Here is a 23,892-nt window from a genome sequence, read left to right as displayed (position 1 = left end):
TGAGCCATAAAGACTGTTCTGATGAGAAGGAAAACAAAAGATAACAGAAACACACAGGACCTCAATAAAAAACATTTTTCAAAAAAAACACAAAAAAGTCTGGAGAAAGACAGAAGACAATTATATCTAGAAAACTATTGTCACTGAAGATGCAGAATACAGAGTACAGAACAAAGAGAGAATACAGAAGCTATGAACTTAAAAATATACCTTTCAAACTTGTTGAATGAGGTTCTAAAGTTATTAATAACTATTTAAGTATTTAATATTTTAATTATAACTATTTAAGCTGTGAGATGACTCTCAGAAGTTATTCCATGAAGTATGATAACCATCATTTACAAAATCATCATTTATTGTCTGTGTTTTGGGATGATGTAAGGACATCATCAGCACAGTTTTTTAATTTTTAATTTGATGTTAAATGGTTTCAGAGGTACAAATTAGTCTTATAACATCCTTCTGAGGGTAGCAGATAGCATCTGACTTTTTATATAAGAAAATAGGGAAAAAGATACATCAAAGAGAGGTGTCTACCTACAAGGATCTATCAGCATTGCTTAAGCTTACAAGATGCATTAACTCTGTTTGGTAGAAGGTAAGAGGCAGTTGTATCCACAAGATCTTCCTCTGAATGTCTGCAGTTAGTTGCAAGATCAAGATCTTATATGGTGTTGTTTTTTTTTTTTTTTTTTTTTTTTAACTCTTGCTTGTGGGGAAGTTGAATCAAGGAAAACAACAGATAAATGAATCTCTCAAGGTTGCATACTGGTCCAGGGTGGGAGAAGGAGGGATTTGGAAGCCTTCCTATGAGTTTATAATTGGGAATTGTTTGCAGCTGAAACAAAATGCAAATCATGAGAGTATTCAACTGAAATTTTTTACTACTGGCATATAATTGCCTTTTTTTTTTTTTTTAATGGATTATACTATTCTATTAGTACTACCTATATAGCTGATGCAGAAGACACTGCAAATAAGCTATTATGAAAACTGAACTTAGGCTCTCACACATCATTTTTGTTCCATAAATTAGGGTCTGGGCTTCAGCATTGTTGGAGGGAAAGACAGCATTTATGGGCCAATAGGCATCTATGTCAAAACCATCTTTCCTGGTGGAGCTGCTGCTGCTGATGGAAGGCTACAAGAAGGTGGGATATCCCTCTTCTCTCCCTTTTCCCACTCCAGGTTCCCAAAGAATGATATCTAACAGCAGATTAAAGTAAAGCTGAAATAAGCCATAAGTGACTTTTACATCTGCATCCATTATTGCATTTCCAAGTCTCCTTTTGAGTACATTTATAACGTAACTTACTGCACAATATAGTAATAGTAACAGGGTGACTTTTTCTTTTAAAAACAGGTGATGAAATCCTAGAACTGAATGGAGAATCAATGCATGGATTAACACATTATGATGCTCTACAAAAATTCAAGGTTATGTAGTCTCCTTCCAGCTCAATTTCAGTCTTTATATGCAACATGCATGTTAAGTCAACCCATTCAATCATCTTTTCTTTCCAACAGGCCAAAAAGGGTCTTCTGACGCTTACAGTCCGGACGAGCTTCAGCACACCACATTCTGCTTCCAGCTACTTGTCACCCCACTTGTGTCAGTCACTGAGCTCTAGTATATGCATAACCAAAGAAAACAGCTCTTTCAGTTCAGAAAGCACAACATTCTCATTAAATGCTACAAAGCCCAATGACAGGGTAATAATGGAAGTTAGCCTCAACAAAGGTAAGTTCCAAAATTAATTTAGCACTTGCAACCAAGGCACTGATTCACAGAACATATCTGAATCTTTCGTCACTAACCTGGTTCTTTTCTTAAGTTTTTCTTTCCAGCCATACTAAAGTAGATCTTGGTACCTGCCAGCACTAAAAACTATCCTTCAGCAGCTCTGTCCTCAAGAGCCAATCCTTTTTTTTTTTTTTTTTTTTTTTTAAACTCAAGCATTTGATTGTCACATTCATGTCCATCACTTGAAAAAGTAAATCTCTTAGCAACAACTACTAGTTATGAAGCAGGTTATGCAACTTTTATGCTTTATTATTCAAGGATATTTTATTATTTATCCTTTTATTATTCAAGCAGCTTGTTTTATTCTTGAGGAGGCTTGAAAAGAAATTAAATACATACCTATCTTCTTGTATTTCTATCATATTTATAAACAACAACAGGCAGGATGAAATACACTTTTAAACATGGGAACATGAAAATAATGAACAAAGCAAAGTCTATGTTAAGGTAACAACATGACTCACCAAAGAGTATGGGATCTGGCATTAGTGTGCAAAGAGTGAATTTGCAAAAATCTTAAGCAGCATTATAGAATGCAGAAAGAGGATTGTGATGATACATCAAACAATGGCCACACATCACACTTACTCCTTAATTTTTTAATTCTGTTTCCTTGTAAAGACGTTTGAATTCAACTGTCATGAAAGATTTTTTTCAAAATAAACTTCCATCATACCATGTTTGTGATGTACCAGTAATGAAATATGAACTGGATCTTGGATGGATAAAAAAAAAAGCAATAGGAGCAGCAGCTAATATTGGATATGTAAAATTAATGAGCACAAGAGTAGGTCTCTGGTTCATTCAAAAGAAGTTATTTAAACTGAAGACATTTGGATAGTTTTAAAAAATACATTCTCTCCAATTGTTTGTTTTAACTGTTTCTTATGCTTCTTTAAAATTATTACTTCTTTCAGAGCCAGGTGTTGGCCTTGGAATTGGATTGTGTAGCATCCCCTACTTCCAGTGTATTTCAGGGATTTTTATTCACACCCTTTCACCAGGTTCTGTGGCGCATATGGATGGGAGACTCAGGTAGGATGAAAAAGAGTGTCATATGACAAAAGTTTTCCATTGTTCTGATATGTTTTATAGCTTTATATTTTGCCTGACTGGGCAGGAAGTCATAGTGCTTTCTGGAAGTTTTGGGTTTAGAGCACATGTGCTATTCTGAGTGTTTGAGCATGTATAGTTGTAATATCTGGGATTTCCAGAAACATAGCAACCCAGTGGCACTATTGTCTTTTGTCTACACTAGGCAGGCTTTAGAGGACTTAGACAAGCATATAGAATTCTTTATGGAGAAGATTTCTAAGTGAAGCAATAAAAACATATCTGGGGGAAAAAAACAAACAAACAATAGATGGTATATTCTGGCTTGTATGCACACTATTTTTTCCTTATGAAAGCTCTTCAAATTCTATCCCTTCTCACCAATAAAAATAAAATTTACAAAATGGTATTTAGTAGAAATTCTCCTCATAAGATTTATGAACTAGCAGTCATGCTGAACATATTTAGAGTTGAATAGAACACAGCATTTTCAGTGAGGCTTTTTTTGATTTAAATTTGTGTGCTCTGTAATCCTCCTCTCTCTACATGCCCAAGAACTTAGCTGAAAGAACTGTTCTTCACTATTTGAAAGTTTGTATGATATGAAACAATGGCTTGTGTAGGCCTCTTAATGTATGTGGGTATTTTCAGTAAAGCAGAGGAGAGTGCTCACAGTTTCTATGCAGGCCAAATTAGGATTTCATCTGGGAATATTCAGTCTAGCAGTCACCTGGATTAAAATAATTTGTCATTAGAATTTTTGTATTAACAAGTTACTCACACATAGCAGAAGTACGAACATCCTTTCTGATCTTAAGAGACCATAACAGTAACAGAACACTAACAGACCATAAAGATATGAAAAGTGAAGTGTTAACTGGATAGGAAGGAAGGAAGATGTAGGTGGAAACTGCAGCTGAGCTGCATACAGAAGAAAGATCACAGATACAAAGCGTGCATAGCTGAGCATAAAGTTCATAAGTTGCATGCAACAAGGCCATAAATCGAAGAAAACTCTACATCGAACTCATTCCAATTCCATTATATGTAAAGGGAACAATGAGACATGGTGATTAATCTGTGATCAAATTAGAGGTCAACCACATGGAATCTGCTTCTTGAATACTTTCACATGGGTGAGACAAGGTTGGGAGGAAAACATCACATCTGTTTTGTTCACATTTTTTTTTTTTTCATATCTCTAGGTGTGGAGATGAAATTATTGAAATTAATGAAGCATCAGTACAAAATATGACTCTTAATGAAGTTTATGCCATGCTGAGTCACTGTGATCCTGGTGCAGTGCAAATTATTATCAGCAGACACCCTGAACCACAGGTAGCACTGTATTCTTTCTGATTTTCAATTAAAACAAAACAAAACAAAACAAACTGATGAACTAAGATTAAGTAAGAAAAGAGGTGCTAATCTACAAACAAGTGAAACAATGTTGATAGCAAAGACTGTGATCCCTCTATAAGTGTCACTGCAAGTATGAGACAGATTAGGGTACAAACCTGAGATATGTTCTTACATATAATCATGTAAGATTTGAAGGTTGATGGAGACAGTAAGTTTCCGTGCTGTGAATAAGGAAACTACAGAAATAACATTTAAGGGATAAAACAAATTATATTTCTTAGAACAAGAAACTCTATTCAAGAAAGAATTTTTAATAAGAAAAAATACCTTTTTTCCCTTGGAAGTGGGAACATACCCCTCCACCCCAAAAGAGGAAGAAGTGGGGGAAGAAAGATATATATAGCCATCAACTTCCATACCATAATTAAAATTTAGGGCTTGCTCAATCAATGTTTATTATTAAAATATTTTTTCTTAAAATAATTTTCTACAAAATGCTTCCTAACACCAAGTACAGTACAAGTGATAATGTTTAATTCATTGCATTAAATTATCATAAAATTCAGTATTATATCATCTTACACTGGTAGGTCTAGAATTAAATTTCTAGTGAAATATGCAAAAGGACATTTATCTTTGACAAATCCCATTTTACCAAAACAACCGCTATAAAAACCATGTGTATAGAGAAATTTCAACTATATTGGAATATATGCCAATATAATGGTGTGTACTTGCTTAGCTTTAAAATTCTCTGATACATGATATAACTAGGTCTATTTATTTCAGTTAGAGAACTTATAAAAATTAGAAAACTTTGTGAAAGGAATCAATATTTAAATGTTACTCATCACACAGCAATCTTGTAAGAGTAAAACAGTTTGATATTTCCTAGGTATCTGAGCAACAGCTAAAAGAAGCTGTTGCACAAGCTGTGGAAAGCAACAGATTTGGAAGGGATAGACACCAATGGAGTACTGAAGGTAAGGGGATGACCACATTCATTGACATGCAGTAATTTTCACTTTAGAAGATATATAGGATGAGTATGTGCTATAGCTGAATTCTTGGTAAGATTCAAGTTGCCTGGAGTCAGAAAGAAGAGGAGAAGAACTCACAGGACATGACTCCTAACATGCCTCCTAAGATACGTTACTAAAGAATGATGAGAAAAGACATTTCTCTGATACAGAGCAAGAAAAAAAATGCATTGTGCAAACAACTTCTTGCTCTTGCTTATCATTTCTAGTGCAAAATTGCTGCTTAAAGCTTTTCAGACTGTCAGTAGGCGACAAGACCATGACAACAAAGAACTGAATTTAACCACTGACATTAATTTACACACCTTTAATGGTGTGATGCACAAATCACAACTTTGCATCAACTGATGAAGGCATTTAGCCACAAATTTAATCAGCTGAATATTAGAAGCAAGACCTTTGCATGTATCTGAATAGCCATTTTGATCATCTTCCTGATACAGGTGTTAAAAAACTAGACACAAGCTGGCATGGAAGACACCCATGTGAAAAACATATTGAAAAGAACGCTTCATATTGCAACCGCAGGGCACAGAAGCTAATGACCCGCTCCAGCAGTGACAGCAGCTACAACCCTCGGTCCTTGTGTAATAATGGAGCTGCATACCAATTGTGTGACTTGAAAGAAAGGGTACATAGCGTTGATGTGCCAATTACAAGACAGCCTGGCCTGCTGTACTCATTGTCTGGAAATAGTTTGGAAAGAAATTCCCCTCCTACTTGTAGTGAAGGAGGTCGACCCTTGCAAAATGCTAAGAAACCAACAGAGATTCTTGTTAGAAAACCTAAATCATCAAAGCCCAAACCTCCACCAAGGAAATATTTTAAGCAGGACTGCACAGGAAACGACCAGTGTAATGCAGACAGAAATGAAAAGCTTGTATCCGAAGTGGCTGTATCACCTTCTGCAAACCTTCAGGTAAAGCAAAATTTGCAAAATTTACATGTGTGCATTTGTGAGTGAGGCAGGGGAAGGAGTAAAGCAGAGAGAGTGACTTCAATGATAACAGAAAGACAGGGAAGAAAGAGTGTGTTAATGTTTGTGAGGACTGGGGGAAGGGGATGAGGTGGTTCTGTTTTGAAAATAATGAAGAATGTATCTGAGTGAAGCCACCTTAGTTCTAAACATGATGTTCAAAACTGGTCATGATGCAGAGAAGTGCCTGAAGGAAATTTGATTCCATATCTGAGACTATGAGTTTGAATCCCAGTTAGAACAGTCTCAAGAAAAATTCCTTATTGGCATTCCTTTGGAACATGTTCCACTGGTAGTATTGAGCATTCTGTGCTCCCAGTGGGACTGCAACAGCGAGATTCTGTGGGCTGAGACTGGAGGAGTTTGGACTGCCTCTGATATCGGCTTGCTATGGTTCTTCCTAACTTCAAAATTCATAGTCATATAATTCACAAAGCTGAGAAGTCATGAAACAATTGCTTTGTTTCACCACTGGACTTCTTTTGGAAGAAGGCACTAACAACATGCAGCAGGTAATCTTGGGCTTTTTTTTTTTTTTTTTTTTTTTTTGAGATGAAGAGGTATTAAACCCGTATAAGTTATCAGTTACAAAGGTACACATCTGTTGACGAGTATTTGAAAATTAAGTGCATATTTGTACATTACTAAATTTCAATTCCTTCTCCTATCTGAGATAAAATAGAAAGACAAGACACAGTGTTTCACATTTGCATGTGTGTGCAGGATTGTGAGATACGCATGCTGAAACAAAGTTGTGGTTTGTTTAAAAATGGAACCTCTTCCCCCTGAATTTAGTAATGTCAGTAGAAACAAACAGATCTCAATGCAATGCATAACATTTCCCAAGCTGCACAAGTCAAAATAAACTGATACATCTTAGACTGAGCTCCAGGTATAATGTTGACATCCAAGAAAGTTTCAATTCAGCACCTCATGTAAGGTACTTTTCCCATCCCCTAAGAAGAGGGCAGTAGAAACATTCTCATCAACAGCTACTAGAAAATGACCTACCAGAAGTAAAATTCAGGGAAGTTAAGTACTTGTTGAATGTATCTGCACACAATTTATTATCCTTCACCCCTCGGTTATTCCAAATGATAAGGAGAAATAATCCATTTTAAGATCAATAACGTCTCTGAAAAGTCAAGTTTCTCTGTTAATGAAAATAATTTCCTCTAGAAAGAAGACTTGTATATCTCAGGACATAGTCCTTTGTCCCAGGGAGACAGTTTCATGACAGAAAGTATTTTAGATCATTAAGAGGTTTTATTGCTGCTTTTTTTGTTGTTTTCTTTCCTTTATTCTCCAACCTTTTTATACTAGCCAGTTTGAGGCCTGCACACCACCAGTTTTGTGTGGGGGTTCTGCAGACTGTAAGGTTGTTTTTCATAACCAAGAATGATTATTAATTAATTGATGTTTTTGACTGTGCTTTAAACTGCATCAATACAGTAGCTATAATTCCTACCAGTAGAGAATAAGATCAGACTGTACATTTGGGTACAAAACAAAATGGTACTTCACTTACTGAAAGTACAATGTCCATACCTAACAGCAATGGAATACAAGCACAACTTTCAAGTAGGCCCCTAGTAAGCATGGAGAAAGGTTTTGATAGATCAAGAAAGCTGCACAACCACCACCACCACATTACAGAAAACGTAAAAAAACCTTCAATTACTTTTTTTTTTTTTTTTTTTTTTTTTTTCAGGACACACAGTCCCTGCTTGATTTTACTTCCTATTTGTAACTCTGTAGTTTAACTACAAAGAGGGCGCTTCCAGCATCACAATAGAGGAGATGGCAATTTAGTGTCATTGCTAACAAAGGAATCAAGCAACTTCAAGAGCATCTGTTAATGGTGCTGAGAATAGCATTCATTGTTACCTCAAATTAATCCTCTCACCGTGTTTCCAGCCAAGAACATGAAAGGGAGAGTTGTGAAGGTGCAGTAATGATTTAACTTGCCCTTATGGGCAAAAGGTCTTCAAGAGAAAAAAAAAAATGGTTTATGGTGTTTTTGCTGTTGACTAAATTTTTGGAAAGTTAACTGCATTTTTTTTCAGTCTGTTTACCATAAAACACCAGGCTGGGTCTCTTGAAATACAGAAACAATTAAGTCATATGAGGAATACATCTCAAGCAGAAGTGAAAGTTTGATTCCTACTCAGTATTTCTTTTCAGATTATAAGTAAATGAAAATATGTTTTTCTTCAGATTCATGTAGTGTGGTTTTTATAATTACATTCTGACATGCTTCAATTTCCTGTTTGTTCAGCAGGAAGTTAGAGAACCAATGCTAGAGGGACATCAAACAGACGTAACTCACAGTGTCTTCACCACTTCTCCTACAGCATATCATGCTGAACACACAGCTGCTGTTCCGGCGGGCAGAGATCAAGAAAGAAAAGCAAATTTAGGTATGTTTAATGTGACGCTTGCAGATGAAACTAGCATTTAGTTTGGTCTGACTTCACCTCCATCTTTAAATGTAGACTTCACCCACATCTGTAATTTTTTGGGTGAACAGATGAAATTTTAATCAGGCCTTGACAAAGTAGAAGCTACATTAAAAGAAGAATACTAGATTATTTCTTGTCCATTTAAACTTTTTACAAGTATACTATTACTGTATTTTTTTTAGATGATGCTTTGCTTACTTATATTGAAAAAATAATATTAAAGTTTTGTTTTAGCATTTCTAAAATACAATTTTATGTATAGATTCAAGACAAGCATTGTAATGGTACAAACCATGGATAATAAATTAGTATATTAAAAAATTAAAGGAAGCAGTGTTAAGGGAACTAAACAATCTCAAGAGGTCCCCTTCTAACCCAAACCTTTACAGAAATTTGTAATTTCTGTCTCAGATCATTAAAAGAATATTTCCTTGAACATTATATCTTTCTTTATTCTGAGGCAGATAAAAGTAACTGTCCAAATGTACAAAGAAAAAATTGCTTCTATTCATCTCTACAGTATCTAACCTGTAAGACATTAAGATACTTTATTAGTTTGTGACATATAAAATCCTCTTATAAGAGAATTCAGTTTGTAATTACTAGAAAAATACAAGTGGAAAAGTTTGCACAAATTTCAGCTAGCATAAACATTAATCTAATATCTTCATGGGAGAGTCTGTTTACAGCAGGATATACTTTAAAATGTAGGAAACAAAAAAGAGCTTTTAAAAGAATATACTGTAACAACAGCTTTTTCACTACACTGCAGATGACATTGCAATTTTATCCATCTAGTTTAACTGCTATAGTTTGTATCATGACTTCAGCCTCTCAAAATTTCAGGTTACCTTTAGAAGTTACAGCCCCTTTGGAAAAGAGAGCCTGTGCCTAAGCAAGCCTGGTTTTTCAGTTAATTTCAGTGTCAGGAAACAGAACTTGTTGATCAAGAGTTGTGAATTTAAAAATCATTTAAGCTTTCTAGAAAAAGTTAAAAAAAATAGAGGAAATATAGAGATGAATAAAATTCAAATTTAGTGAAGTAATAGCAATGCATAAATAAAGGATGGATAAGGAAAAGAAGAAGGCAGCTTGCTAATAATCAATCTTTCTCTAATATAGGAAGTCTACTTGCATCAATACAAAGGCCCGTACTTAAGAGGCAAGCACGGGTAGATTATACTCTTGATACAACAACAGAAGACCCTTGGGTTAAGATTTCTGACTGCATAAAAAGTTTATTTAATCCTACAATGAGTGAAGACAACAGCCACTTAGATTTGCAACCTGGCATCAATACAAATGAAGAAAATCAAAACCGAAGCAGCTCAGAGGCGGTTCTGCAGAAATCAGAATCAGAAATAGTCAGTTCAAAAGTGCTAAAATCAGATGAAAATGACATTGTGAAAAAGGGTCCTCCTGTTGCACCTAAGCCAGCCTGGTTTCGCCAAAGTCTGAAAGGACTGAGGAAAGCAAATTCAGACCTGAAAACACAGGCAGATCAAAGTCCTCCTGGCCTTCAGAGTATTTCCACCAAAGAACTGCAATCCAGTTTAACCTGTCTCTCTTCCAGGGGATCATCAATAAAACAAAGAATAAGCTCATTTGAATCTTTGAGTGCTCCGCAGTCACCTGAAAAAGTACACCGAAGGCTTAGCCTGAAAACATCAGTCCAGAAAGAGCACCCTCCCAGCCCAAAAGGGTCAGAGGGGTCTCCAACCCATTTCAACCAAGCCTTTCTCCAATGCTCTGAAAATAGCCAACAACAGTCAAAGTCATCTGTGGTCATGGGTACAAAAAGCCTAGACAGAACTTTCTCTCCCAAGGAGGACCTTGCAGCTAGCTCAGAAGAAAGCAACAATGCCAACCCTGAAAAATCCTCAGGCCTTTTAACTACAGAAGCCATTGCAACTTCCCGTGCATTATCAGTAACAAAAGCACATAACCTAAGATCACGAAGCTTTCCACTTACCTCTACCCAGTCCTGTGAGATGATGAAGACATACGATGAAAAATATAGCAAAATTTATTCCATCAGTAGCCAGGTGTCATCTGCTTTAATGAAATCTTTGCTTTGCCTTCCTCAGTCCCCAGTCCCTTCGGGAAACAGTGCATGGGAAGCTCTGGAAAACTTGTCTCAGTCCTCTGTGGAGGAGGATGGGACTTCCCTCTTACCTGCAAGTGAGAATCATCACATGGACACCGGATTTTCTCTAAAGTAAGATACCGTATTTAAAATCAGATTTGCAGATCAGTATTGCTGGGTCTGTGTTCTGATTAGCTGACAGATTAACACTCTACGTTAGGAGCACACAATTATAAAACACAAGTTGAGTTAAGGAACTTTTAAGAGCACAAAAGTTTGAATGACTTGTGTGATTATTACTTTTATTTTTAATTTGTTTTATATAAATGTAGGCATATTTCAAACTTCCTCCTAGTTAAAGAGGCAGAAGGTAAAATATCACTACTGATAATAAAAAGTATGCATTTGCCAGTGAGGAAGCAGAGGAATTTGAGTACCTTATTTCTAAATTATGTAAAAATCTTACGATTAGGCTTCCCCAAAATAAACTGCTATAGCTAGTCACAGTGATGAGGTGATGTAAAAGTCCTGATGCTCCTAATATTGGACATGAGTGCCACCAACTCTCTGCGTAAGTTACGCAGTTATACTGTGTATCACTGCAATAACACTTCTGTCTTAAGCAGAAGCAATTCTGGCTCAGGTACACAAAGGTGATGTAGCAGAGTGGAGCCCAGGCATTCACCATGATACAACAGTATCACCCTGATTGATCTTGTTTCCTATGATTCATATGCATTTTCTGTTAACAGCTAGTCAGGAATTTCAGGAAAGAAGAAAGTGAATAAAGATAACACTTGGCAAAATATTTCAAAAGTACATATGAACCCTCCAAAATTCTATTGCATGGGTAAATAAAAAAAAAATAATTAAAAAAAGGAAATCTACTGTTTGTGTTCTCAGAGACAGTTTTATTAACAGAACTTATTGCCTTTTGCCAGAGAGTTACAGTCTGTGATGGCTACACATCAAGAGATTTACATGTTGATCCAGATAAACCCTGAATATCGAGTGTCCATCTGAATCTCTTAAATCTGCACAACTTCAGTAGTATTTTCTAGCTCTAATTAAAAATACTGTGAAAATTGTCTCTTAGAAAAACAAATTTACATACATACCTACAATAATTTATTTCTTGATAAAAAAGGAAAACAGCCCCAAATCACAACCCACCTCTTTATCTAATCCCAGGCTTATCTGGAAAACACAAAAATCACATGAAAGTTAGAAATTGAAAAACAAAACAAATAGCAACAAAACCACAGACATTTATTTAGGTCTGTTTTAGCCTGGAGCCAAGAGATTACTCTTGTTCTCCTATATGATGGATCCTGCTTCTGTTAGGCCATGATATATGTATGTATTTATAAGACTTATTACAAGAGAGAGCTGCCTCCCCAAAAATGGTAATAACAAAATATGACTGCTCTAGAATTTTCTGTTCTATGCTTGTGTATATTCTTTCATAACTCAACGTTTCCTTTTTATTATTTTCACAATGGGACACAGCCTTTCTGAGTTGAGAGAATACACTGTGAGCTTAGCAGACAGTGAGAAAGAGGAAGAGAAACAGGAACACGGCTCACCTCAAGCATCCGGTGTGTCAGGGCAGTCCGTCATCTCTCTGCTTTCCCCTGAGGAGTTAGCAAAGCTTATAGAGGAAGTAAAATCACTAGATGAAGCAACCTTAAAGGTAAATCAACTTTTTTTTTTTTTTTTTTTTTTCTCTGTATGATTTTCAGAGAGCTGTGGAGTGGATGTGCCTACTGAATCTTTGCGACTTTACATTTTTCACAAATGAAAAAGTTACATCAATATGTATCAGTAGTAATACTTAGCTATTCTAGTCTGAAATCCTAAAGAAGTCTACCAAGATAACTAAGCAAGACTAACACCCATTTAAGTAACTGATAACAGCTACAGAGCAGGTGAGGTCAGTGTATGCAGAGGTAGACACTGATATTTGGGACACCTTTCATTTTTTGTGGATTCCCACTCTGAAACGCCTAATGCCTCCTCCTGGGGACTGAACATCCTTTAGTCCTACTGGATTCATCTAGAATTGTGATAATGTTCAATACGAGCCAAAATCAAGGCTAAACATGTGTATTCCAAAATTGTAAAGACTTGTAAAAGACTGCTTTCACTCAAAGAAAAAGCAGACAATGTCTAGTGCTTTGCATGGAAAACAGTCTTTTGCTGGCAGCTATGTGTTTGCCATGTTAGACTTCCCAAGCAGCCCAAAAGCAGTGTAACTATGTTAATGTGCCAATGAGCCTAAGCTAATATATTTTTGCCTCTTAGCTAACTGCAGTGGCACATATCCTAGGTTAATTGTGGATTGCATCTGTACTGAATGGAGCGTGGGTGCTTATCTATTGGGTGCCTATTCATGTCTGCCTATCGCAATAGCAGCCAGGTGGACATTGTCTTACTGACAAACTTGCAGCTACTAAAACAAATTTTCATGTGGTATGAAATCAATATTAGCCTCTAGTTCTTTAAGAACTTGCTGGTAAGTTGCAAAAAAAAAAAAAAAAGGCAGTTTGATACACAGAATTTATGAAAGTCAAGTTCCATATCAGTTTGTGCTTCTTGTCAACATCTCATGTTGATATTTCTTGGTCTTATTATCTGTAAAGTTATTCCACAACGAAACTTTAAGGACAATCTCTGAGCAGCACCTACGCTCTGTCTCATTGCAGATGGCTAGTGGATTCAATTGTGGAAGGAAACAAGACAATAGCAACAGATGCAATGACAATTGCTCACATACTGAAAACAATTATGAAATGTGGTCAAGAAACCCATGTTTCCTTAGGAAACTACACTAAACAGGAGTTGTTACCATATACAAGCTCTTTTTTGTGATAACAGTCAAAACAGTTCACTCTGATTGTTACTAGACTGTTGTTAAAAAAAATAAAATTAATTTTGGAAGCAATATTTAAGCTACGGCACTTATATCCACATTAATTGTATGACAAATTATTTTTCCTCCTTTTCCAAAGCAAGGCCCTCCGCACAATTAAATATTTTCAGTTTCTACAGCACTCTTATATAATCCAATTTATAGTCCAGACCTAACAGATAACCTATTTACAGACCATAACAGTTTTAGACACAAAAACGTTTTATAAAATAGGTAATTGATTTGTGAATTTGATCAAAACTATAAACATGTCTCAGCATTATGTCTATGTCCTTAGGTCTCATTACAAAATTCCCATGGACAAAAAGAAAATGTATGAATTTTCCAGTTATTCTGATTTATATACTAAGATGTTCTTAACACAATTCCCTTCTCTGCCTAGGAATTTGATGATATTCATGTTACAATTCTGCATAAAGAGGAAGACACTGGGCTTGGATTCAGCCTGGCAGGGGGCGTTGATCTAGAAAACAAAGTGATAACAGTAAGTAGCATCTTTCAAAAAATACTTAGAAAACAACTACACTATCTAAAAATAAATGTATAACTTGCTGGTTTTCTACTACAAAGATTGTCTTTTAGCACAATGAAAATAGGCAGCTGTGCTGATTGATCAGAAAAATCACGGTCTTAAGTGTGCAAAAACGAGATCCTTCTGCACAGTGCTGCCCTCTCCAGATGACTGGCAGTGGTGTCCCGTTTTCTCAGACACCATCCTAAACAGCTCTGAAATCCAACAACCCACAGCCCGCATGCTTAAAGAAGACCCCAGTGCTTCTAGAAGACCATACAGGGTGGTCAGTCCTACCAGGAGGAGTGAGGTGTGTTTGTAGACAGGCAAGGGGTCTGAAAGCTAGAGACAAGCTTCATACCTTCTGACTGGCAGAGTAGCGAGAAGTACAGACATGGTACATACTGTGGGCAGCAGGTTGTTGGCCATCTGATACCAGGCCTAGATAGATTGCCTCGCTGCCTGGTGAGTCCTGTGTCCCAGAGAGCTTCTCTGTACAAATACTTTCAGTCTTCAGCCCTGAAACGTGCTAGAAACAATTTATTCCTGTCATAGAATGAAAAATGCACATAGTAAAAACCATTAACCATAGTGATTTATCTCATTTTTCCCCCTCTCTTTTCTTGTGTGTCTGCATGGTGACTGGGCTTTTCAATAGGTTCATAAAGTATTTCCCAATGGACTGGCATCTCAGGAAGGAACCATACAGAAAGGAGATGAAGTACTGTCCATTAATGGAAAGTCCCTTAAAGGTGCAACTCACAATGATGCCTCAGCAATCATGCGACAGGCTCGACAACCCAGACAAGCTGTTGTTGTCACTAGAAAAGCTAAAGATGGAGAAAAAAGCAGCATTTCAATTGATTCTAGTACATCTTCAGTAGCAAGTGATGCCTCACAAGACTCTGGTAAGTTCAGTGGCATTACCTTGCTGCCCCCACTTACTACGTGTTTAATCATCACCTGAAATCCTTGCTGTTCATAAAGCAGCTCAGTAAGGCTGGGTAAATCTGAGAACCAAGATTATGGACAGAACAGTTAATAAACAATCCTGAAATAGATATTTGGAATAACTTTGTTAGAGAGGAAAAGAATTGATGGATTTCTAAAATAAATGAACATTCTGGAGAAAGAAAGGAGAAAAAAGAGAAAAGTGTGAGATCCTCAGTATGAATTTCTGAAAACATGCAAATACTACTATCGTAGTAACAGGTCTAAATACAGTTATAGTGACGGTTCAGCAATCAGTGATTCTTTAATATTACAGTTTCTACTTTACACGACTTTTCCTTTGTGAAAGAATTTTTTGTTTGAGCAATGTGCTAGCGTTTGATGTAGCAGGTGGCTACATCTGAAACATGGCAAGGACAGATTTTTGCAGAAACTTTGACATTTCTAAGATATTTTTTGTGTTTTGTTCTAAAGCATAAACTGGAGATCTGGAGCTTTAGTTATGTCCTGCAAATAAAAATTAGCAGCTTTATGGTTAATAAAATTTTCAAAATTAACATCAGTATGTTTATCATAAATTTTGTTCATTTACCGTATTTTTATAATTCTAGTAAATATCACCAGCTTTCATTTTTATATTTCTATTCTGTCATGAGTTCAAATACAACTTACTCCATCTACCAGAGGGCCTTACAATCACAAAAAGAGGAATTAAAAACTATCGTTTTCTTTTTCATTTGGCAGTTTTAGTGCCTTAGCAAAAAAAAAAAACAGTTATTTTTTTTTATAACAGATCCAGATTTTGTAACATTTCCACATATGTGGTGCCCATCTGATAACTTTCCATTTATTTTCAGCAACCGAAGATACAATCTGCACTGTAACTCTAGAAAAAACACCTGCTGGTTTGGGATTCAGTCTGGAAGGAGGGAAGGGCTCTATTCATGGAGATAAACCCATTGTCATCAACAGAATATTTAAAGGTAACACACTTAAATGTGTATATGCAGGTTCTTAGCTGATACAAATGCACAGTTCATAACTGACTGCTGATTTATACCCATGAAAATGCAGCATTATCCCATGCAGTGCAAGTAGTTTTTGCCTGCTGAGACCAGGTGGTTTATACCAAACATGATGGTGATTTGGTGATTCTTAAGGAGTAAAAGAATCATTAAAAATTCCTCCATTGAAAGAATTATTATTATTTTTCTTTTTACACCACTCTAGGGACTGCATTAGAACAAAGCAGCACTGTTCAGCCTGGTGATGAGCTATTACAAGTGCACACAACTGCCATGCAAGGACTCACTCGTTTTGAAGCATGGAATATAATCAAGGCATTACCTGATGGGCCCATCACAGCTATCATCAAGAGAAGGAATCCAAGCTCTGTTACCACCAAGGCATCTGAAACTTTGTAAGAGGAGTAATTAGACTACTGCCAACATTACCAAAAAAATAAAGAAAAAAAATGGGTGTAGGGGTTTATCATTTGGCTAGCAGAGAAGATATTCAGAAAGTATATATGAAAAGCACATACAATTTTACTGGCAGTTACAGAGAAAGCTGTTTGGGATAAAATGCAAAGATGTGCACAAAACTTGCAGTATTACTATTTCAACATTCAGAAATAGTTGTTACAAATTGTAGAATGATAAAAATGACTTTATTAATAATATACTGGTTGTAATAAAATGTGACAGCTATAGTAAGTACTGTCCTATTTTAAGCCATTAACTTAAATATCAGAAGCACATTCTGTGGTTAAGTATCCAGTTCTGTTCTGCTGTTTTTGCTCCATGCCTTACCTTCACAGAAGGAAGGAAAGCCAACAAAGAAACACTGCAACACAGGATGCATAAAAGGCAGAGAAAGTGGGATGCATCTTAGTGTATCAAAACTAAAACGTGCCCTGAGAAACTCCAGCTTTTCTATTCAAACTGCAGAACAGCCAAAAATTAACTAGGGTAACTTTCTACTAGCAGTTGAAAGAGACGTCTTGACTCCAGCAGGCAAAGTGGAGCGTCTCATTGTATTGCAAGGGTGAGGCTGGAAGCTGAGGGTAATACAGTGGAGGTTCTCCCAGCCTTCCTCTGGCCAGAGGTCTCAGAGTACTGAAGCAGGAGAGCAACAAGGCCATTTAGAACCAAGACTTACCTTCTGACCACACATGCGTTTTGAAATATCTCTGCTAATTTTTTAATGAAAAATGCTAGTGTTTCCGAATTAAACCTTCCAGATGCAAATATTTATTCTAGAAACACTAAATAACTTGGACACAAGTCTATACTTAAAACACTGCTATCAGTATTCTGGGACTGATCTCCAAACACTGTATGGAATTCTACAAACAGCACGTGCACCTACAGGAAGGGGATCTTGTGCACCCTTTGGTTCTCTCTGACCTGTTTCTCACAAGGGAGACAATGCCAGGACAGAAGTATTCATTCACTAGTTGAAAGCCATGTGGCTATACTGGTTATCATCCTTGGCTGCTCACCTTCCCCGTACTCTGAGAATTTGGTGCATCCTTTTTAGGTTACACGGGGGAGTCTTCAAAGATCTTACAGGATGATCTTCACTGGGACATCTGCATCTCCAATTTTGGTATAGACTCAATGTTAAATGCTCTTAATTCCTTCTGAATAGGAAACACTTAGCACTCAGAGAAAGGATCCTCAAGTTATTCCAATGAAGATTCACCTATCACCTTTATTATTCAGAGGAATATAAAAATATAACAAATACACAATAAATAGCTAATAAAAGGCCCCCACTGTCTGCAGAAAGTTTACTTGCAGGAATAATCAGTGGTGATTTGAGCTCTGCTCATTGAACTTTTTATTAATCATAATCCTGCAAAGATCTGCCCAGGTATCAAACTTCATGCCCAACTAAAAACTATAGTATATTTACTTAAATACGCACAAACCTCTGTAATATCAGGCCCCAAATTTCTCTTCAGTGACTGTATTACCCTTCTTTAAGCACAGAAAGCAGCAATCTAAAATGGAAATACGGACCAACCACAGACAAAGAAGTTGAGAGGGTGAGTGTTCTCACCAAAACACCTAGTGGGGAGTGCAAACTGGAGTGAAAGCTCGTCTCTGCCTTATTGCATTGAATTCAGAGAGATGCTGAAGGTTTAAGTGTCTCTTTGTTTCTCTGTGCAGGGGAATGTGGAGCAATTTTAGAGAATCATTCAGAAAAACAACAAGACATAGCAAAAAATATTTATTTCATCACACTTGTACAGGTTTTTACATCTTTCTTTGCAAAAGAGACCAGATTAAAAATTGCTTCCTTTAAAAAGCTATTCCACAGGGTGAGAATTACAATGGAAAACTTTATATGCAATTCTATATCCCACACAAAACATAAAACAAATACAGAAAAGCAAAGCATAATAACCTTGTTAAATAACCAAGTTACAGCATTAAAATCACAACCTACATTTAAATTTCTGATACAGCAATTTGTTTTCCTTTTGTAATAACATGTAACCCATAATAATGTCTGACACTCCTGCAGTAACCAGCAGCATAAATATTTTCAAAAGTTGCTCACATCACTACACGCTAGATCAGGAGCTGATTTCCTAAGATAGTGCTGTGAGGTAAGCCAGTCTTAGATTGAAAGAAAAGTCCTTATGGCCTGTCAAGTCACTACTGAGCTACAGAAAAGATTATTTACCCGTTAAGACCTCTCACCACAAAAAACAGTCAAGTGTTTAAAATACATGATCATTACAAGTGCAGTTAAAAAATAGCAAGTAAAGTGCTTAATGCTCATTATTTATTGCCACTATGTCAGTGCAGTTTGGTTCATGACATTGTGAAAATCACTGGTTTTGGTAGAGGGAAGGAAAGAAGAGCATCTATGTGCCAACCCACAGACCTATGAATTGACTTGCACTGCTAGATCTTGATTTAGGAAAAGAAGCACCTAAGATATATTTACCATGAGGACTACCTGTTATCTGTGGGAACAAAAAAGTAGATCCTACAAAAAATCCAATCAATTCAGACTTTTAAATCTTACTGGCCTGGTCTCACTGGAACATCTTAGCAGCTCTATAAGGGCTGGCAGCAGAAGAGCTACCTTTTCATTTGGGGAAGGAACATTGTTCCGCAGGAGTCTACAAGGAGCTTCAGAGACAAAACAGGGCTTACTTGCACCTGATTAATACAGGTAATGCTAAGTGGATTTTAGTGATGCTCCTCCTCTTAGGCAGTGAGAAAGAAGAGTTCCAGTACACACATCTTCTCCCTGCAACCAGCCAGCAGTGCTGCCTCTAGGATTCTTCCAGCCTCTGGTATGACATTCTTCTAATTATGAAAATGAAGGAGAGCTTATTAGAAAAGTATGCATTGCTTTGAATAGAGACAGGCAGAAAATGCTGTTTTATAAATGTACTTTACTCGGTCCATTCCTCCCATTTCATGTTTCCCAAGGATCTTTGCTGGTATCTTTGCGTGATTTCTACCCTCAAGCTACCAGTTCTTTTCCTACCCTCAGCTGGTGATGCCAGCATTTGGTCTTGTCATGCTTTTAATGCCTTAACGGCTTTGGTCAGATTACTGTAAAATCCAGCTATGCTAGCTGGAAAGAAGGAATCCACCACCGTCTGGGGAAGATAGCCACCAAGATCTGTCTGAAAGAAACTGAGGAGTTGCGTCTTGTCTGGTTCCCTGCAAAGACAAAGCAAATGATTTTACAGCCAGATGTTTGGAAACATTTAGGACTTCACAATTACTATTATATGCATTAACTGATGATAGATATTTCTAAGTTCTTTTTTTTAGGAAACAAGAAAACAACAGACATTATTTCTATGAATGTGGCTATCCCTGTAAATCAAATTAGTTAAGTTAGGCCCTCATTAGGTACACAATTCTGTTTATGAACTATGACAATGTAATAATCAACTGGATACTCATTTCCCCCAAATTAAGACCATACTTGTGTGTTCTGCTGAATTTCTGTTTAAGAGGTCAGCAAGAATCCTACCACAATGATAGTTCCTATAACATTGAAGACTTATCTCTAGGAGAGACTAATTCACCGCACAGAATAGAACAAAGAAGGCACTCAGCCATAACTACTACAAGTCACAGGAAGATGGGAATATGTTATTGCTGATGTGCTACAAATCAAGTGTAGCCACATACACAAAATGACACTGCACAATGGATAAGAAGGGCTTCAGAATAACATAGTGGTCAAATAGATCTCTACTTACCCTGGAAGAGGTATACAGAAACAGCCACAGGGATAATTAAGCCCTCTCACAAAATTGGGTTGAGGAGGACACTGTGGGTGTTCCACATTGGTGGCTACAAGAAAAAGCAATTATGTAAGAGATATAATTTTCACAGGAGATGGGAAACGGTCCTTTGTACTCAAAGCACCAGCTGAGAAGCAAACTCGCTGTAAGAGAATATATTTAAGAATGGCTGTGTAACATTTTTAACGTTGGGCTGCGCTATGCAAGCAGTCAGAAAAGACCATTAAAAAGGAACCACTCTGGCTACAGAATTGAAAAATCAAAGACGTTTTAAATTCAGAAGCAACTGTTACTGAGCTCTAAGTATTAAGATGTTTTGAGGGAGTTTTATTGAACCTGTGCTGTGACAGTGCATTGCTTTTCTTGAGAGGTCATTCAAGTTGCTTCCAAGTAATGAATGCTACAGAGGTATAGGCCCCTTGACTGCTGAGAAGCTGCACTCCAGCAGGTTTATAAATTCCTGGCAAATTGTTCCTGAACAGGATGGGAAAATTGGGGCAGCTGAACAGAGGGGCAATAAAAGCACTGCCTTGCGACAAGCAAACAATAGGATGAAACAAACAAAGCAGCATCCTTCCACGCGGCAGTCCCTTAAAAAATCAGCACTATTTGGTTTCATAGGAACCACAGGCCAGTGGTATGATATTCTGAGTGTTAACATGGCTTTATATATATACTCTGCCTAAGAAAAAACAGTGAATAGAGACCACTAATATTTTACCTTTTGATCAAAATCAGATGAATAGCTACTAAGCAGCATGTAACTTACTTTGTATTTTATATTTATTTCTAGTAGCTGCCAATTAACTCCCAACACAACATGAGCACAAACATCTTACCAGCAGATAGCATTGTCCCATCCTCATATTGCTTCATTAGGACCACATCCACAAATTCTCTTGGTGAAATAATCCTCATGAAAGCCGAAGGGGTTGTGGTCCTGCATACAGAGACAGCCTAGAAATTACAAAGCCCTTATGTCAATTGATGCTCTCACAAGTTCAGCGTAAAAATCCCTGTGCTTTCTGCTACTCTTTTAGTTATGCTTGAAAAAGTTATCATGAGTTCTATTACACCATTTGTTGGAAAAAAATGCAAATCAGCACAGGCAAAAGGCACCAAGGTATGTTGATGAAGGACAGCTTAATGAAGAAAAACACAATGATGCTGCATTGTTCCCAGGTCACTTAAGGTCAGATACCACAAGGGGTGCTGAAAAGCAAATCTGGCACATGTATGCTCATGGGACAGTTAAAACGCTTCTCTTTTCCAGGAATTTCATGAAGATATCTTCTTTGTAGCATATCACATAGTAACGCAACTTGATACCCAGATATGTTACCCTGAAGAAACCTTAACACTTCAATCTTCTGTGGAGGCTCTGTAGTGGATGGGCACCCCAAAACAGAGGTTTCTACTACATTGGTAAATGCTAGCAAATCTGACAATGTCTGTGAACTTCAAATGGCAAGCTGTACAGCTTCTGAAGTTGAGGATGATTGCCTGTAGGGTTCCAACAAGAAAAACTTTCACAGAAATTTCACAAACATCCCTGGGAATGGTTGTGCTTGCACCCTGGATATATCCAAGCACAAATATCCACTTTGGATTTGGGGATCTAAATCCAACATGTTTTTAAAGTTCTGACACACAAAGAAAAAAAAGGAAATTAGACTGTACAATCACAGCAACAGCAGCAGCCACTGCTCATACACAGCCCTTTTCATCTGTAATGCTGTAAGTGTAGCATCTGTGTTTCGAAGAGGAAGACACTGTGGGCAAAGCACTGAGCCAGCCAAAAACAGTAGCACATAGCACTGGGTGCTGCCGTGGTACATGACAGGGCCTGAATTAATGGCTGATGACGTGAACCTTCACTACTTACTTAAGCGTATATGCTTGCTAACCCTCTTCTTTCCTCACAGGTAGCTCGTTAAAAATAATCATACTTACCTTGATTTGCAGCATTAACAACAATGTAATGCTGGAATATTTATAGTTTATAAATACGTAAGTTTACAACATTATTTAGCCAAGAATGTACAGTAGTTCCTTTCACAAAGATAATCCACTGATAATAGATACAATTTACTCAAAATTGTACTCAAAAGAATTGATTCTTATTTCCCAGTACTGTCACACTGATCCAGACAGAGGCTCCCCAACTTCTTGCGACCCTTTTTACCTGCATGTGACGTAGGCTGTTTCGGGAAGACAGAGCCCAGTTCCTTTGAAAGCCCCGCTCATTAGCCCCACCGCCACAGACCTTAAGGAACTCACATCACTGACGGCCTCCACAACCTCGAAGTCCTTCACGTTCTGGTCCCACTTGGTCCTCAGCCCGCCGGCCACCGGCTTTATGCACTCCCAGACATCCTCCGGGCAGGCGGGCACGGTCCCCTCTGCCCTGTACCTGCGGCAGGGCGAAACGAAAGCAAACCCCGCTGCTCCACCCTGCATCGCCCCCAGCCCAGCCCTGCTCGGTCCGCAAAACGCCCCGGCTTTACTCACACGCTGCCGCTGAACTCAGCCGAGGGTCTCCAGGACACCACAACCTCCCTCTGCAGGGATGGGTGAGAGCTGTGAGCGGGCACCAAACCGACCCCCCCCCCCGGATCCCACCGCACGTCCCTCCCCAGGCTCACCGTGCTCCGGCAGTCCCGCCAGCCGCCGGGGTCCCGCCGGTACTGCCCGATTTTGGCCGCCGCCGCCTCAGCGAGCCCCGCGTAGTCCATGGCCGGGCAGGGCGGAGCCGCCGCTCGGCCGCGGCCTGTGAGGCGCCCGCTCCCTGTGGGCCGATGGCGGCGCCTCCCCCTCACCTGAGGGGCAGCGGCCTCCCGCCGCCCGCCCCGGATCGGCTCCCGAGACAGGCAGCGGCGAGGGGACGGCGCTCGGGTCGCCTCCGGCCTCCAAGGAGCGCCGCCAGCCAGGGTTTTGCTGCCTTCATCCGAGATGGATGGCGTACCGACAGCCCGGAGCGGGAGGCCGGCTGGCTGCAGGCTTTCATCCCGAAAAGAGCCATCTTCAGCATCTAAAGGAGGCACAGAATTACAAGGCTGTGTGAAAAAAAAGACAGGATAAATCAGGAGTAATGACACACGTTTTTAAAAGGCCATGGAGAGAAAGTTTTCACCAGAGGCTTGCAGTGAAGTTTATCAGTGTGGACTGAGGAGTCTCCCTAGAAAATGAATAGAAGACCTAGGACTTTATCTGTGAGGCTGCACAGACTCCTACAATCAGATAATTCAGTTGTCCATGTAGTATAGCGTAAAGAAACTCACTAGGCTCGGTAACTGACCTGTCGATTTCTTTGAGCGATCCGGTACACAAAGCAGGCACAGCAAGATGTCAGTCGGGCTGCAGGTCGCGGCCCTGGTTGGAGGAAGGTGATTACCTGCTCGATTTATTCACTAGGAGCATCTTAA

At 38.2% G+C, this 23,892-nt stretch overlaps 2 protein-coding genes across 8 annotated transcripts in view; one reads left to right on the top strand and one right to left on the bottom strand.

Moving 5' to 3' along the window:
* The window catches only part of IL16 (interleukin 16), a 46,822-nt gene extending 29,934 nt beyond the window's left edge, over nucleotides 1-16,888 (top strand). For 6 of the 7 annotated variants that reach the window (XM_035335331.1, XM_035335330.1, XM_035335332.1 and 3 more), the window contains 14 exons: nucleotides 1,037-1,151; nucleotides 1,364-1,437; nucleotides 1,528-1,741; nucleotides 2,722-2,839; nucleotides 4,063-4,195; nucleotides 5,115-5,202; nucleotides 5,703-6,178; nucleotides 8,514-8,655; nucleotides 9,820-10,915; nucleotides 12,293-12,476; nucleotides 14,098-14,199; nucleotides 14,885-15,134; nucleotides 16,035-16,160; nucleotides 16,408-16,888. In XM_035335331.1, the coding sequence (XP_035191222.1) occupies nucleotides 1,037-1,151; nucleotides 1,364-1,437; nucleotides 1,528-1,741; nucleotides 2,722-2,839; nucleotides 4,063-4,195; nucleotides 5,115-5,202; nucleotides 5,703-6,178; nucleotides 8,514-8,655; nucleotides 9,820-10,915; nucleotides 12,293-12,476; nucleotides 14,098-14,199; nucleotides 14,885-15,134; nucleotides 16,035-16,160; nucleotides 16,408-16,601 (3,312 nt within the window). In that variant the 3' untranslated portion in view covers nucleotides 16,602-16,888. The remainder of the gene's footprint in view (nucleotides 1-1,036; nucleotides 1,152-1,363; nucleotides 1,438-1,527; nucleotides 1,742-2,721; nucleotides 2,840-4,062; nucleotides 4,196-5,114; nucleotides 5,203-5,702; nucleotides 6,179-8,513; nucleotides 8,656-9,819; nucleotides 10,916-12,292; nucleotides 12,477-14,097; nucleotides 14,200-14,884; nucleotides 15,135-16,034; nucleotides 16,161-16,407) is intronic. The other variant, XM_035335337.1, reaches the window with a different exon arrangement.
* Nucleotides 16,889-18,401: 1,513 nt separating this feature from the next.
* On the bottom strand, nucleotides 18,402-23,807 carry STARD5 (StAR related lipid transfer domain containing 5). Its single transcript, XM_035335342.1, has 6 exons — nucleotides 23,113-23,807; nucleotides 22,979-23,028; nucleotides 22,748-22,880; nucleotides 21,307-21,424; nucleotides 20,423-20,516; nucleotides 18,402-19,871 (listed from the first exon to the last, which is right to left on the bottom strand). The coding sequence occupies exons 1-6, from the start codon at nucleotides 23,200-23,202 to the stop codon at nucleotides 19,724-19,726; spliced, it is 633 nt and encodes a 210-aa protein (XP_035191233.1). The 5' UTR covers nucleotides 23,203-23,807; the 3' UTR covers nucleotides 18,402-19,723.
* Nucleotides 23,808-23,892: the final 85 nt, after the last annotated feature.

This window comes from Oxyura jamaicensis, chromosome 10, assembly GCF_011077185.1.
Source record: "Oxyura jamaicensis isolate SHBP4307 breed ruddy duck chromosome 10, BPBGC_Ojam_1.0, whole genome shotgun sequence".
NCBI classification, from domain to species: domain Eukaryota; kingdom Metazoa; phylum Chordata; class Aves; order Anseriformes; family Anatidae; genus Oxyura; species Oxyura jamaicensis.
The sequence above is the reverse complement of the archived record's forward strand: the minus strand, read 5'-3'. Positions and strand labels throughout refer to the sequence as shown.

Coding starts and splice junctions, on each gene's coding strand:
- STARD5 (XM_035335342.1), bottom strand. CDS start 23,202: ATGGACTACGCGGGGCTCGCTGAGGCGGCGGCGGCCAAAATCGGGCAG. Junction 21,425..22,747: donor TTGTGGAGGCCGTCAGTGAT/GTGAGTTCCTTA, acceptor TGTAATTTCTAG/GCTGTCTCTGTATGCAGGAC. Junction 20,517..21,306: donor TGGGACAATGCTATCTGCTG/GTAAGATGTTTG, acceptor TTTTTCTTGTAG/CCACCAATGTGGAACACCCA.